At 44.8% G+C, this 15,291-nt stretch overlaps 1 protein-coding gene across 3 annotated transcripts in view; it reads left to right on the forward strand.

The window, feature by feature from the left end:
* Eeig2 (EEIG family member 2) overlaps positions 1-15,291 on the forward strand; it is a 59,017-nt gene that overhangs the window by 16,112 nt on the left and 27,614 nt on the right. For all 3 annotated transcript variants that reach the window (XM_075981578.1, XM_075981575.1, XM_075981576.1), the window contains exons 2-3: positions 9,623-9,743; positions 15,238-15,267. In XM_075981578.1, the coding sequence (XP_075837693.1) occupies positions 9,623-9,743; positions 15,238-15,267 (151 nt within the window). The remainder of the gene's footprint in view (positions 1-9,622; positions 9,744-15,237; positions 15,268-15,291) is intronic.

Below are 15,291 nucleotides of genomic sequence, written 5' to 3' on the forward strand. Positions count from 1 at the left end.
CTTGCTCAGCCTGCTTTCTCATAGAACCCTGGACCACCAGCCCAGAAATGACGCCACCCAATAGGCTCGGCCCTCCCCCGTTGATCACTAATTGAGAAAATACCTTACAGCTGGATCTCATGGAGTTACTTCCTCAACTGACGCTCCTTCCGCTGGTGGCTCTAGCTCGTGTCAGATTCAAGCCCTCTGTATTAGCTATTTTCACTTAGTGCATGTCAAGCCTCTTCGCATCATCATAGATCCATAACTTCACAATTCTCTTGGCTTGAATAAATTTTTTAAAGAGTTCTTTTTTGTTTTGTTTTTACACACTTGGATGAAGAAGTTTTTACTCTAACAATCTTCCCAGTAGAAAACAGAAAAGCAGCCTCCAGCTGCTCTGCTCAGGGCCTGGGGTCCCCCTTGCACAAGCACTAAAGCCGAGGGGTGTACTTCCCCGCTTTGACCAGCACATCCTGTTGCCTCTTGATGTCACCCAAGCATGTCATCATTTTTTTAGTTTCCCAGAAAATGAGCAGAAGGCACAGACTTTTGTCATGTGACCTCTGGTCTCCACAAGACCCAGCATCCTCTGCTGCCCCCTCCAGGATGCAGTACACTCATCCCAACTGGTACCCGATGCAGGCAGGCAGATTCCCACCCACAGTCCATAGTTTGCCTGGTGATTCAAAACCGGTGGGGTCTGCCCTTCGGATTTGTACACGTGTAATGGTATCCACGACAGTCGTGTGGATTTCCTATATCCTTCAGGATCTTTAGCTTATTGAATTTGTGATTTTTTTTTGTTCAGTTTTATTTAGTTTTCTTAGACTGTGATATATATTCCCAAATTTCCACTGTAGAGTCTTTCCCTAAATTATTCTGGATTTTTTTTCCTATTGCATATGTGTGTCATATGTATCTATACCATTCTTTCTACAAAGTATGGAAGTGGTGCTAGATGGAATTTATAGTTACAGAAAAATGAATTCATTTTCTAAATGAATTTGACAGTTTTTAGATTGTACATGTAAGTGATGTACAGTCTTTTCATTTCTTGTTGATATTTTCACTTAGCATGGTATCTTATCCTCCAGGCCACATTACGAATGGGTAAATTTCCTTCTTTAAAAAAAAAATGCAGAGAGAGAGTATGTGTGTGTGTGACATTTTCTTTATTCCTTCGTCTATCAGTGGACAGTTAGCTTGTTTCAAAATCTTGGCTATGGTGAATACTGCTGAAACAGACATGGGATTACAGGTGTCTCTTTAAAATACTGATTTCAAGCCATTGTGAGTGCACTTACCCATAATCCCAGCACTTGGAAACCTGAGACAGGAGAATTATGAATTCCAAACCCAGCCTGGGCTACACAGCAAGAGCCTAACTTCAAAAACCAAACCAAAACTAACAACAAAAGAACCCTGATTCCGTCTGCTTTGGATACGTACCCAAAGATCTGTATGGTTGCTGGATTATGTCATTGGTCTGCTTTGAATTTTTGAGGAAACTCCATACTCTTTTTTCATAATGTCTTTACCAAAACCGCATACCAGGGTTCTCTTTTTCTACATCCTTATCGGCATTTGTTATATTTTAACTAGTAACGGTCACTTTAGTTAGTGTGGATGTTCTCTCATTTGGGTTTATGTGCATAGTTTTCGATATTAAGGGGAAGCTCCTCTTCATAAACTTGTTAGCCAATTGTACAAACATTTTTGAGAAATGACTGTTCAAGTCTTTGGCCCATTTTTAATCAAGATGCTGTTTTATGTTGTTGTTATTGAGCTGTGACTTCTTTATGTGTTTTGGACCCTGATTGCATGCATGATTTATAAATTTTCTTCCATTTCATATAGGGACTACATTTCCCCATAGGTGTGTGTATGTGCTGTGTGGGCATGTGTATGCATTTTCACATGTGTGTAAATACATGTGTGTCTTCGTCAGGGTATCTGTCAGTCACCGAATGCAACTCTTTTCTTATCTGAAGCTGTAGGGGGTTTTTGTAATTTTTACAGCAGACTTTAAATAAGAATTCAGCTAGCACGTATTTGCGTGCCTACTATAATGCTGCATTTTCTCCTTAGAACAATCCAGGGCAATAAAGAATTACCTGCTGACATCTTTGTCTGCATTCACTCTCTTTCTTTACTTCATGATGGGAGGTGATCCCTTCCGCCCCGGGCCAGTCCCTTATTATGGTCTGAGCTCTACTGTTTCTGACATTCCTAGGGATCAGCTCTCAGCACCATCACTCAGTTCCACCCAAATGGTCAGTTTAGTTCCTATACTCTTTTCCCCAACCGCTACTGAAGCATGCTTGACTTTCCTGCATGTTTATGTGAGCTCCTCCCTCATGTCATGTCCTCAGTTGGCTGCAACCCTAAGTCTCTCCACTCTCCCTTCATTCCTAGCAGATTTGAAATGAGTTCCCCATAGTAATCGACTTCCATCCCACTTTGCCACCAACACCTCAATAGCCAGGGCTATGGGTGACTGCTTTCTTTTCTCTCTCTCACTCTCTCTCTCGCTCCTGCTCTCATATTCTCTCTCTCTCTCTCTCTCTCTCTCTCTCTCTCTCTCTCTCTCTCTCTCTGTCTCTCTCTCTCTCTCTCTCTCTCTCCTGCTCTCATTCTCTCTCTCTCTCATTGACCTCTCTGCCACATCTGACACTGCTGAGCAGAGCTTCTTAAAGCTGTTTCCTGTTGCCTTTGCTGGGCTCTAGTCCCCCTTCTCCTCCTGCAGACATTCCTTGGCCTCTCCTGCCTCTCTCCTGATTGGTGGCCTTTGCAGACTGGCCTCTCCCCTTCCTCCTTTGCCACTCTTCCCAAATGGCCTCATCCTTTCCCGTGGTGAAGACTCACGTTCATGTTTCCAGTCCTTTCTCTTGAGTTCTCTCTATGCATCCTTCTGCCTCCTCAACCTTTCTTTCTTTCTTTCTTTCTTTTTTCCAAGACAAGGTTTCTGTGTAGCTTTGGAGCCTGTCCTGGAAACAACAGCCTCGAACTCCCAGAGATCCGCCTGCCTCTGCCTCCTGAGAGCTGGGATTAAAGGTGTGCCCCACCACCGCCTGGCTTTCCTCTGCATTTCTAAGAGGGAGACTCTTGGACTGGGTGGCTGCCTCCCACCCTGCCACACCCGCTAGTGAAATGAATGGGTGAATGAGTAAATAAAGCCAACCCTCCTCCTGTTCCGGTTTTCCTGCTGCTGTTCCTGCCACGCATTCCCTCAATCCAGAGATGCTGCAGGAGTTGACAGAGCCATGGAGCTTCAGTGCTGCCACTAAAAGTCAGTTTCACAGATCGCAAAAGTTCCTTCTTTGTCAGGATCTATGTGGCTTTTAAAATAGACAGATCTTCATTAAATCAAGAAAAAGAAACTCTTATGAACTTGGTCATTATTTCACTTCGGCAGGCAAATTTAAGTGGACTTAGAAATACATATTGAAAATAACAGCCCCTAGCGGTTATTACCTGGAGACACCGTACTCCAGATGCTGTTTGGAACAATGCGTAACAATGACTTTGGCTTCCCTGGGCTCCCGTGGGGTGTATGTACCATTCCCAGAGAAAGCACTGTAAAAGTGAGCAGTTGGAGGAGACGCCAGAGTGACAGCTAGCAGGTAGCTGAGGAGGGGTTTGAACCCAGAGAGACCAGCTAACCTCCACACCATCCTCCCTCCAGTGGCTGACATTCCTCGTTAACTGATGCCTTCCTGTCACTGCTGCTGAAAGGAGTAACAAGTCTTGACTAACCGGGACGTGGCGGAACTAAGCATGTGCCTAGAGTACCCGTTTGCTGGTTACCAGAGAAGGCTGGTGGCGCTGATGTAATTCTTAGTCACAAAGGTTGGCTCCACCCCCTCCCATCCAGTTTATGTTTGAGTTTTCAGCAACGTTCTAGATTTCCTTTGATTCTTTGAAGCATAAACAATGGCCACAGCAACTTTGTCTTCTGAGCCCTCGGCTTATTTCACGTTCGTTTCAGCAGCTTTAACATGTTATCTGGGAAACGTTCCCACAGTGTCAACACAGATAGCATTCCCTTGCTTTCCTTCTGAGACAGGGCACGAGCAGTCCAAAGTGCGGAGGAAGTTAGTGACTCACCTAACCGAAAGCCAGCCGTTACTAATGTGACTTTTGTCTCCCTTGCCAAGTGGTTTGTGTGGGTTTCCATGGTAACCCGTCAGTATAACAAATGCCACAGACTAACTTTGCCGCTCTCTGATTTGTTTAGTTTGGACATCTTTTTCCCAGGGTCTGTGTGTACACAGGAAAGATGAACACAGAAAAGTCTGAGTGATTGCTTTAGGAACACAAATACACTTTTGGGGGTTTTTGTTTTGTTTTGTTTTTCTTAGGGGGGGATGTTTTGGTTTTTGTTTGTTTGTTTTTTTGAGACAGGACCTCTGTAGCCCAGGCTGGTCTCTAACGAAGTCAGTTTAGTTTTTTTGTTTTGGGTGTTGTTTTCCCGGCCTTGGTTTCTGGAGGACTGGGAATACAGGCAGGTGTGAGCCATACTCTCAGGTAGAGATCTGAGGGGAACAGATTTAAGCAGGGACCAGTAAGGAGGCTCTGAAAATAATCCAGGGAAATGATGCTGAGAGTCTGGGTGAGGATAACGATGGTAGATGCAGGAAAGGGATTGAATTCTGAACAGTTAGGAAGTGATGGGCAGGGATTGATAGTTGGTACCAGACAAAATCCGTCTGGATTCTTTTCAGCTTAGTGAAGTTGGGCAATTGCTCCCAGTTCCTTGACTAAGGAAATGGACTTGTATTATGATGTATAAAATGTGTAAGGTCTGGTATATTGAAAGCATTTGGTGACTGTTGTCACTGTAGCCATGGAAGGGTCATCAGCAGGTGGAGGTGGAAGCTGTAGAGGTGTGTCCTTCCTCTGGAAGATCTAATGTACTCTTTGTCAAAACCCATTCCTTATATGCTGCAATCCCTGCCCATATTTAACCTAGTTTTTCCCAAGTCTACCAGACTTACTGTTGGCTTCCCACTCTCTAGATAAACTAGGTGAATATGAAGTGCTTCCCCCTTGGTTGTTGTCTGAGAACAGCAGGTCCAGGCAGAATTCACTTGGTTTTAATTTTGTTACTCAGGCCAAAGCTACCCTCTGTGCAAGAGATAGCCTAGAAGATTTGATAATGAAATCATCATAAAGATGCCACATGGAGAGAATGTTCTAAACTAGATGTTTAAAAACCTACTATGTGTCTCAGAGTAGTTTAGTTGGGGAATTACTGATATTCCACAAACAAAGAAAAAGCAACAAAACATAAACCCAGGTTTTGGGGCTTTGCAGTCTTCATGTTTTGTTTTTATTTCTGACATAATTCCTAGAATTTTTAGCTCAGTAACATTTAAGGCGCCGCTGTAATGTGGATCGAAAGGTCCACGTGACAAACGCTTGTTCCCAGCGTGGCACTATTAGGAGGTCATGGAACCTTTAAGAGGTGGAGCCAAATGGGGTGCACTTTGGGTCACCAGGGACCATGCTCCCAAAGGGATTATGTAACTCTGGCCTGTTCCCTCCCTTTGCTTTCTAGCTATGAAGGGTGAGGCTCTGCTCTCACCCACCAGGCTGCCTTGCCAGGGACCCACCCAGTGCAACAGAGCCATCAGTCCTGGACTGAGACCCCAAAGCACTGAACCAAGAGAAACCTCTGCGCTTTGTACGTTGATGTGACCCAGGAATTGATAACAGTGACAGAAAGCTGACCAAAATGAGATTATTTGATTTTCGTATACTAGACAATACAGAGCATTCACCGAATGAATATTTAAAACAATTAGAAAATAATGACTTTCAGTGTTAAATACTTTTTTAAAACATGGTCTTGTAGTGTAGCCCAGATTGGTGTCACGCTGTGTTCCTCCTCCTCGGTCCCCTCAGTTTTGAGATTACAGGCGTGGGTCACCATTCTGACTCTCCTGTATGTAACTCTGTTCCATTCTGATGCTCTTCGGTACTTAGTAATATTTTTAATTTTCTAGTTTATACTTTGACAAAGGTTTACATGTATGTAGTTTCAGGTCTAAATGCCAAGCACTTTGGAAAACTGTGGTCCCCAACAACTACCTGTTTCTGATCTACCTGACAAGGAAACAGCCAGGAGGGTGAATATATCATCTTTTCTCCCGACTCCTCCCTCAGCCCTCTAAGAGGTAGACAGACAGCAGGAAGCCTGGTTATGCAGTCCATGAAGGCTGGCCTCTGGGCTCTGAGAAAGGTTGAATCCAGACAAACGAAAGGCCATGCCCAGGAGTTTTGTTTTAGAGGCCTGTGGTCTTGTGGTTTTAAATACCGTGTTCATCCTGTGTAGTAGGTGTGGTTTCTTTTTATTATTCCATGTATTCATGTGAGTGTGTGTATGTATTTGTGTGTGTCTGTGTGTGCACGCATGCGTTGCCTGCCTGTGAGAGTGATGTCAGAGGGCAGCTGTGAGAGCTGAGCCATTATCCAGCCTACAAGTTTTCCACTTGAAAACTTCCCTTCTTCCAGCACTGGCTTTGTTTGGCTGGGGTTGTGCTTTCTCTGTTTTTCCTGGTAAGAGCGTCTCCTACGGTGTCAGCTGAGATGTAACTGCAGCTCTGAGCTGGTGGAAGCCCTGTGCAGATGGAAGGGGCTTGGCGTCTTGGGTTTTGACTACAGGTCGAGATGACTTTGACCATTTGGGGGAGGGGGTGTCCATCTCATTAGAGTTTTCTCCATGAATTCATGGCTGTTTCCAACATTGGCGGAGCCAGCTAAAGAAGGGTCAACGCCAGTTCATCTTCCGCTCCTCCTGTCCATATACTGTCCCACCACTGAGACCTGCCCTGGGGTCAAGCAGGCCAGAGCGTCATCTGCTCCCCGTCAGGAAAATAGAGCCGAGCTTCCTGCAGGAGTTGGGTCTGACTGCGTATAAGACAGCTTCCAATCAATCCTTCCACCTTTGCTCCTTCCTTCACTTTATCTCAGAACCAGTTTAAAATTCCACTCTTGGCTTTCTTCATTAACAGCACCAGGTTCAGATTTCTTTGGTTGCTAAGTTAGTTACCAGTTGTCTGTCCCTGGAAGCTGTTTTTGTCTTCCTATGAGATGATGCCTTGGAGGAGAAAAAAAGGGAAAACAAACTTAGTAAGTTTCACTTTAGTGAAAGTTTATGTTTTCTAAGGACAGTAAACTGGTGTGTCTTTAAAAAACATTGTTCTTCGGGTAGTGGTGGCACACACCTTTAATGCCAGCACTCTGGAGACAGAGGTAGGCAGATCTCCAAGTTTGAGGCCAGCCTGGTCTACAGATCAAGTTCCAAGACAGGTCGAGCTATACAGAGAAACCCTGTCTCAATAAAACCAATATATATAGTTCCTGTTAGCTGATCCTACCCCAGTGGCATTGGCAACAGGAACAATCACAGACCTTGAAGTCCATTCCCGAAGATTCCAGACCGTCAGTATATCTGCACACCTTTTCTGGAAGCTCCAGGCACATGGCTGATGCCTTCAAGTCTTGGCACCCAGTGATACTGGGAGGAAAACAATGATCACAAATTCTTTCATTTTTAATTTGAGTTTTTATTATTTTCATGATCTTTCTGGGCGTTTTAAAAGTTGTTTATCTATAAACCCAGTGAACTCAGTGCACATTCTTTCCTTCACAGAGGCAGCTACGAGTTGACATGCTATTGCATTCACCCCATTTCTCCCGTACTCCAACCTTTATCTCATTTTTATCTCACCCATCAGTCTCTCTTGCTCCAGAGAAGTCATCGTACTGTGTTCTTCCTTAAGAAAATCACCCTCGGCGTACCTGTGCTCTCGGGGACCATCACAGAAGAGGGGATGGGAGGATTGTGAGATCGTAAGCTGGAGGTCAGGAAGAACAGGCTGTTGCTGTCTTGAGCTCCCATCCCCTGTGGTTGCCTGCACACAATCAAGCCAGTCAAATTCCAGCATGAAGTGGGGAAGGACTCAAGATCCTTCACCCCTGAGGAGCCAGGGGAGACCCTTCTGGGATATGGGGTGGTAGTTTTCTTTAGGGGTGTGGCTCCTGGTAGGTCAGTGGGTGCTCCATGATGACCCTACACCTGTGAGTATATGAACTACGCAACTTGGATTCAGTTGGTTATAAAAAAAAAAAGACATGAAGTAGGGAGGTGGAATGGATGTGGGAGGAATTAGGAGGAGTAGCAGTGAATATGATCAAGATACATTTATATGCATGTATGAAATTCTCAAAGGATTAGTACAAATATTGAGGTCAGGTGTGACAGTAATTAGGAGGTGGAGGCAAGTTGATCTCTTTGAATTCAAGGCTAGCCTTATCTACCTGGTGAGTTCCAGCCAGCAGGACCACAAAATGAGACCCTGTCTCAAAAAAAAAAATGCTTTCTTGCCTATATTAAGGGGACTAATGTGTAGATCTAGAGAACATTCATTCTTTTGCTTTATCCATTTTTCACTGTTTATGACCCCCATTGTCTCTCTCCTTCAAGAAGCAGAATAATTGTTTTTTGCTTTCCAAGGTTAAGTCCCTGGAACCTACCCAGGATAGTAAAGAGAACAGCTTGTACAAAAGTCAGGACACTTCAAAGAGGGAAGTCGTTGGAAAAACAGCAGGTTTAGGGCTGTGGACAAGGGGCTTGCTTGCGCGTGATGCCTGTACTCACCACCTAAATAACCTTGCTGTGCATCAACTCCGGGTCTGTGCAGTGAGGGACATGCCAGCTACACTTTAGAGTTGGTGTGAGACTGAGCTTCATGTTGTAAACTCCGAAATGGAAGTTCATGATGCTGAAATAGTAGAGTATTTGTGTGTATTTCTCTCTTGCATGAAGTCCTACAAGGCTCGGAATTGTGCCCTTCATCTTGTACATTAAACATTTAGAAGTGTGCCCAACACAGAGAAAATGAGCTTGAGTGAGTGGTGACGAGTCACTTTAAACTGATTGACAAGTAAAGTAGCTTCTCTGCATTTCTAATGCCCGCTTATTCCTGTTCCTCGCTTGCAAAGGCTGACTTTGCATTTATGTCTACTCCAGTGTGTGCTTGAGTGTGGAGCCCAGTGTGATGTCATCTGTTTACACGTGTGTGTGCTTGAGTGTGGAGCCCAGTGTGATATCATCTATGTCTACTCCAGTGTGTGCTTGAGTGTGGAGCCCAGTGTGATGTCATCTATGTCTACTCCAGTGTGTGCTTGAGTGTGGAGCCCAGTGTGATGTCCTCTATGTCTACTCCAGTGTGTGCTTGAGTGTGGAGCCCAGTGTGATGTCATCTGTTTACACGTGTGTGTGCTTGAGTGTGGAGCCCAGTGTGATGTCAGGTGGCTCCCTGAGATGCTCTGTCCCTTTCAGCGTCTCCAGCTGAGCCCAGAGCTTGCCATTTTGGCCAGTTTGGCACTACGGTCTGCTTACTCCAGGAGTCCCTGTCTCCCAGTGGTGGGATTACAGGCCCCTCCCTAGCTTCTCTGTGGCCCAAAGTCCGGTCCTCGAGACTGAGGAGCAGCCGTTTTCCTCCGGAGCCACCTTTCCAGCATCTGCAGACACTAATGTCTGTGTAACTTGGTGTTGTAGACTTGAGTGGAATTGTGAGTGCTTTTAACAGATAATCAACCGGCTTTTCGTTTTTTGTTTTTCCCTCTCCAGGGAGGTGGTGCAAGCAAACTGTGTTCGCTGGAGAAAGAAGTTCTCGTTTATGTGCAAGATGAGTGCCAGCGCCTCCACGGGCATCCTGGACCCTTGTGTCTACAGAGTGTCTGTGCGGAAGGTATGAAAAATCTGCTTTAACGGTAGAACTGTAACTTCACGCTTAGAGCAAGAAATGAAATTGCTCTGGCAAATATGGTGGCAAACCTGAGGCTATTACTCAGGAGCCAAAAAGCTTTCTTCTCAGAAATACTGTACACATCTGCAGTAGTTTGGGAGTGTGTGTATGTATTCTGTCATTTATCAAATTCCTAATCTTTGCTTTTTAAAAAATAATATTTTCGTTAATTCTTTGAAACTTTCATACAATGTATTTTGACATACTTATACTTCTCCCCCAACCCTTCTTCCCATACCTTTTCCACCTTCACTCTCCTACCCACCCAGCTTTGAGTTTTCTTTTTCTTTATTTTTTAAGCAGTTCAGTTTGTGTTTTCTGACTGCTCTTGGGAGTGGGGCCTGCCCTGGGGTGTGATGCATCACCCTAAGCAATAGAGGAGAGGGGGCCCGAACTGCCCTTGTCCTGGAGTCAGACTGATGAATACCTTAATATCACCATAGAACCTTCATCCAGTAACTGATGGAAACAGAGGCAGAGACCCCCATCAGAGCACTGGACTGAGCTCCCAAGGTCCAGTTGAAGATTAGGAGGAATGAGAATATGAGCAAAGAGGTCAAGACCATGATGGGTTCACCCACTGAAACAGTCTACCTGAGCTAATGGGAGCTCACCAACTCCAGACAGACAGGGAAGAAAACAGCATAGGACCAAACTAGTCCCTCTGAATGTGGGTGACAGTTGCATGGCTGGGGCAGACTGAGGGGCCACTGGCAGTGGCACCAGGATTTACCCCTACTGCTTGTACTGGCTTTTTGGAACCCATTCTCTGTGGATGGTTACCCTTGCTCAGCCTAGATATAGTAGGGAGGGCCTTGGACCTTCCCCAAAGCAATGTGCCTGACCCTCTCTGAAGAGTGGATGAGGGGTGGGGTGGGAGGAAGGTAGAGGGAGTGGGAGGAGGAGAGGGAGTGGGAGGAGGAGAGGGAGTGGGAGGAGGAGAGGGAGTGGGAACTGGAATTGGTATGTAAAACGAAAAAAGATAATTTAAAAAAGAAAAAGAAAACTGACTGTCCCTCTCCCAGCCACTCTCAAATGCCAGTATCTCCCCAAGCAGCCAACTAGCAGTTGGATTTTTCCCCACTCTGCTCCCCCCCATGCTGGGATTTGCCTGGATTGAGCTTGTGCAGGTCTTGTGTGTGCATAGCAAATGTAAGGCCAATCTGGGCTGTCCCATGACCCTTTCATGTGCATTTCACATTTTTACACATTTTTTTCTGATTTTTTTTCTGAAACAAGGGCCACTTTGTAGCTCAAGCTAGCCTGGAACTTGCACGTAGCCTGGGCTTATCTCAAACTCATGACCCTCCGTGCCTCTTCTCCTGAGTATTAGGGTTACAGGCATGCCACCGTGCCCAGCTTTACATACATATGTTTTAAGTTACCAGAGTACATGTCTATGCTGGCAAAGGTACAGACTTAGAATGAGAAATGTGGGTCTTTTTACTCTTTTCCACTCCAGCCCTGCATCTTTCTAGATCAGATTTAAAAACTATATTCTTAGATTTGTTTTCCTGCATTTTGAATGAATAATTAGCAGTGTGTGTTAGATGTGTGGCTTTATTCCAACCTCTGTATATTGCTTAACACACACAGAATATAGTAGATACATGTGTACAGACGTGATTTTACACGTTTTAAGCCTTTATAAAAATAGTTGTGTTTGGAGGCTTCTGCAGAGGAAGTGTGGTACAGAAAAGGCTCACACACAGTGGTACCAGCCTGCCACTTACCAACTGCGAGACCTTAGGCCGTGATGACTCAGTCTCTGCATCCAGCCTGATGCTTGGTGAGGAAGGATTAGCTGACAGCATGAAGCATCCTATCTTATTCCCCTTGCTGCCTTGCCTACTGCCTCTGCCCTTAGATTAAAACTCTTCTGAACGGAGCTCCAACCATGACGCTTGAAGGATGATGAGCTAGTCTTTGGATTTCAAGAAAAATAAAGCATATAACCAACCTAGAGTACAGGGTGACTACAAATTAAATAAACTCAAACTCAAGTAAACTCAAACAGAAACTGTAAATGCCAGTTACGCGAGGACATACCTCGAATAAACCCTTTTTCATAGTATAGGGCTTTGGATATTCATTAGGACGTGTCTTAGCTTGCTTCCTTTTGCCGTGATAAACATCATGGCCAAAGCAACTTGAGGAGGGATGGTTTTATTTAGTCTTACAGCATACAGCAAAAGAGAAGTTGGGGTGGGAACTAGAGGCAGGAACCGAAGCAAAAACCATGGAGGAACACTGCTTACTAGTTTGTTCCCCGTGGCTTGCTCAGCCCACATCCATATACACCTCAGTCCGCTTCCATATACACCTCAGTCCAGGGGTGGCCTCTCACAGTGAGCTGAGCCGTGCCCTCCCACACACACATCAATCACTAACCAAGAAAATGCCCCGTAAGCCTATCTACAGACAATCTGATGGAGGTATTTTTCTCAGTTGAGGTTCCGTCTTGCCAGATGACCTGAGCTTGTATCACATTGACAAGAAACTAACCAGCACACAACATACATGTTAAACTGCTAAAACAGATCCCAAAAGTCAAAGATAAAATGGTGTAGAAGTTGGTTCAGAACCTGAGATGAAAATAGTAGCTCTGCCATCTTTAGCATATGGTCCCATCGTTAGGTCTAAGAGATCAGCTCCAGTCTTCTTCTCTCTTGACTCGTGGTATAAAGACAGAGCTGATTCAAAAGCCGTGCCTGTGTCTTTTGTGTGCATCCCTCTGGTTAGGACTTAGTTGTGTGGCCACACCAAACTGAAAGGCTGTGTGGCCGGTAGGTTCTAGCGCGTCAGAAGAGAGGCTGGGAAATCAGCAATAGTCTTCCGCTGTACCTGACTACTCAAGGCGGCAAGTTTATTCTACGTAACCTTCCCTGTGTATTGTACAAAGAGCAGAGCACTCTTCTATTTAAACATGTTGGACATTTTTTTAAAAAGTCATAAACAAAGTCATAAATTAGGGTAAATTACTCATGAATAATATCAAAAAACTAATTAATACAGAAAGAACACCTCTACACAGTATAAAAGAATCAACAGCACTTAGGAGAAATTGACAGCTGACAGTATGTCCCCCCCAGAAGGTATTTTAAATAAACAATATCCCTAATCTTACACAAATTAAACCTACAAATAGACACCATTTTTGTCTCCAGATCAGAGTTTGGGAATGAACCCTGTTGCCTAGACACAGGGAAGCAGTCACACAATAAGCCTGTTAGTGCCTCCGTGTGCCAGGTACTGCTGTGGGGTCTGGGAAGATGAATGAACTGGAATGGAGTTCCTGACCTTCTACATTTTACTTTCTGGTGAGAACCGGAGAACAGAAAGCAAGAGTTTACCAAAATAAAATTAGTTTAGTACCGATAAATTTCACACATAAAAAAGCATGGGGAAACATAATAATTTAGGAACGGGTGATGGTTTAGAATTGAGGAAACACCTCTGTTCTCTTCTCCCACCCCAGAACCGTGGCCATAAGGCCACATCTAGCTTTTTAAATGGGTACTGGGCATCTAAACTAGGTATGTCCTCATACCTGTGCAACCAGCACTCTTTCCAGCTGAGCTATGTCCCCAGCACAGGGTGGGTTGGCTGCTTGGTTGGTTGGTTGATTTTTGAGACAGGACCTCATGATCCTCCTGCCTCTATCACCCAAGTCAAAGAGTATAGGCATATACCACCATGCCTGATTCACTGGGAGAGTCTAATAAGGAGAATCATGGCCTTTTCTAAGATCATGCTGCCGCCGCCGCCGCTGCTGCTGCTATGGCAGAAAGTTGGCTTTAATATTTCAAAGTAGAAATGTTTAGGTTTGAGGATAGTAGTTTTTGCATAGAGATGGGCATTATTTTGGGCAACCAGATACCCAACTAAAAGGACGGGATTCTGTTACATGGAAAGCAAGAATAGATACTGAAAGTACAGCTAGCTCCTCTCTGCAGAAGCTAAATAAAGGGGTGGGCACAGGATAGGAGAGGCTGGAGGAACAGCAGCCAGGGAAGCAGCAGGGAAACCGGGCTGATGTGGTGTCAGGGAGAGGTAGAGAGGAAAACGATGTAAGAAAGGAGGTAAGTGGTCGCGCCCATCACATACTCAGCACAGGCTAAGATGGAGACGGGGAGCTTTTAGCTTTAACAAAATACGGAACACTGGGAATCCTGAACTACTAGAGAGGGAAACTGAGGGAAATCCAGTTGGAGAGGGTTGAGTACAACAGAATGCAGCAGGTAGAGGTATAAGTCTTTGGAATGTTTGGTTTCTTGTTTTTATTTTTTATTCTTCTCTCATACGTTCCATCCGCACTGCACTTTCTCCTCCCTGTACTCTTCCCAATCCCCAAGAGTCAGAAGTCTTTCAAATATTGACCATAGAGGAACAGCAGTGAAAAGAATCAAGCTGAGGAACCAAGGAACATCTAGAGGACATTTCCTTTAGTTTAAGAATGGCACTGTTGAGGGGTGTGAAGTGACCCAATGAAGAAGAAATTCCTATGAAATAAAACAGTGGCAGGGAAGGGGAAGAAGAGCAGATATTCATAAGTAATAGTAGAGCTCCCTGTAGACTCCCTGGGCTTTGTTTAAACTCCCTGGGCGAAAGATAGAAGTGACAGAGAACACTTCAGTATCAGCGTCGTGAAAAAGAGTGACAGCTCTCTCACTAAAAATGTTATTTTTTTTTTTTTGGCTTCTCGAGACAGGGTTTCTCTGTAGCTTTGGTGCCCGTCCAAAGCTCTTGTAGACCAGGCTGGCCTCGAACTCCCAGAGATCCGCCTGCCTCTGCCTCCCGAGTGCTGGGATTAAAGGCGTGCGCCACCACCACCCGGCCTAAAAATGTTCTTTTTTTTTTTTTTTTTTTTTTTTTTTTTTTTTTTTTTTTTTTTGGTTTTTCGAGACAGGGTTTCTCTGTGGCTTTGGAGCCTGTCCTGGAACTAGCTCTGTAGACCAGGCTGGTCTCGAACTCACAGAGATCCGCCTACCTCTGCCTCCCGAAGGGACTTTAGCGCTGGGAAGTTTGCTGGTGATAGCAGAAGGAAACAGCCCACAGGGTGGCAGGCATTGTTCTAAGAGCTTTACCATCAGTCTTCACAGTGTGCGTTGTCCTCAATTCAAAATTGTGGCCCACAGTCGTGGCCGAGGGACACTGAGGGGAGATACTTGAGCCCCAGGAGCCAAGGCCAGTCTGTGCAGTGTAGAGAGACTCCATAGCAAGACTGACTAAATATGTAAAGCTGCAAGCAGAGTGAAAAATTTGGTCATTATTAAGGTGTTGTCTTTGACTTGAATGGTTGGATTTAAGGTCAGTCTATTTTTTATCGTCTGTGACATGTGCTAGCATGCACATGTCTACTCAGAATCATCTGGCTTACATTTAGTCTGACATCCTTCATCATATAATGTTCTCATGGTGTTTTCTGTATTTGCAGGAATTGAAAGGTGGCAAGGCTTATGCAAAGGTAAGGAGATCACCTCCAACTCCT

The sequence above is a fragment of the Microtus pennsylvanicus genome, chromosome 7 (assembly GCF_037038515.1).
Source record: "Microtus pennsylvanicus isolate mMicPen1 chromosome 7, mMicPen1.hap1, whole genome shotgun sequence".
Classification (NCBI taxonomy): domain Eukaryota; kingdom Metazoa; phylum Chordata; class Mammalia; order Rodentia; family Cricetidae; genus Microtus; species Microtus pennsylvanicus.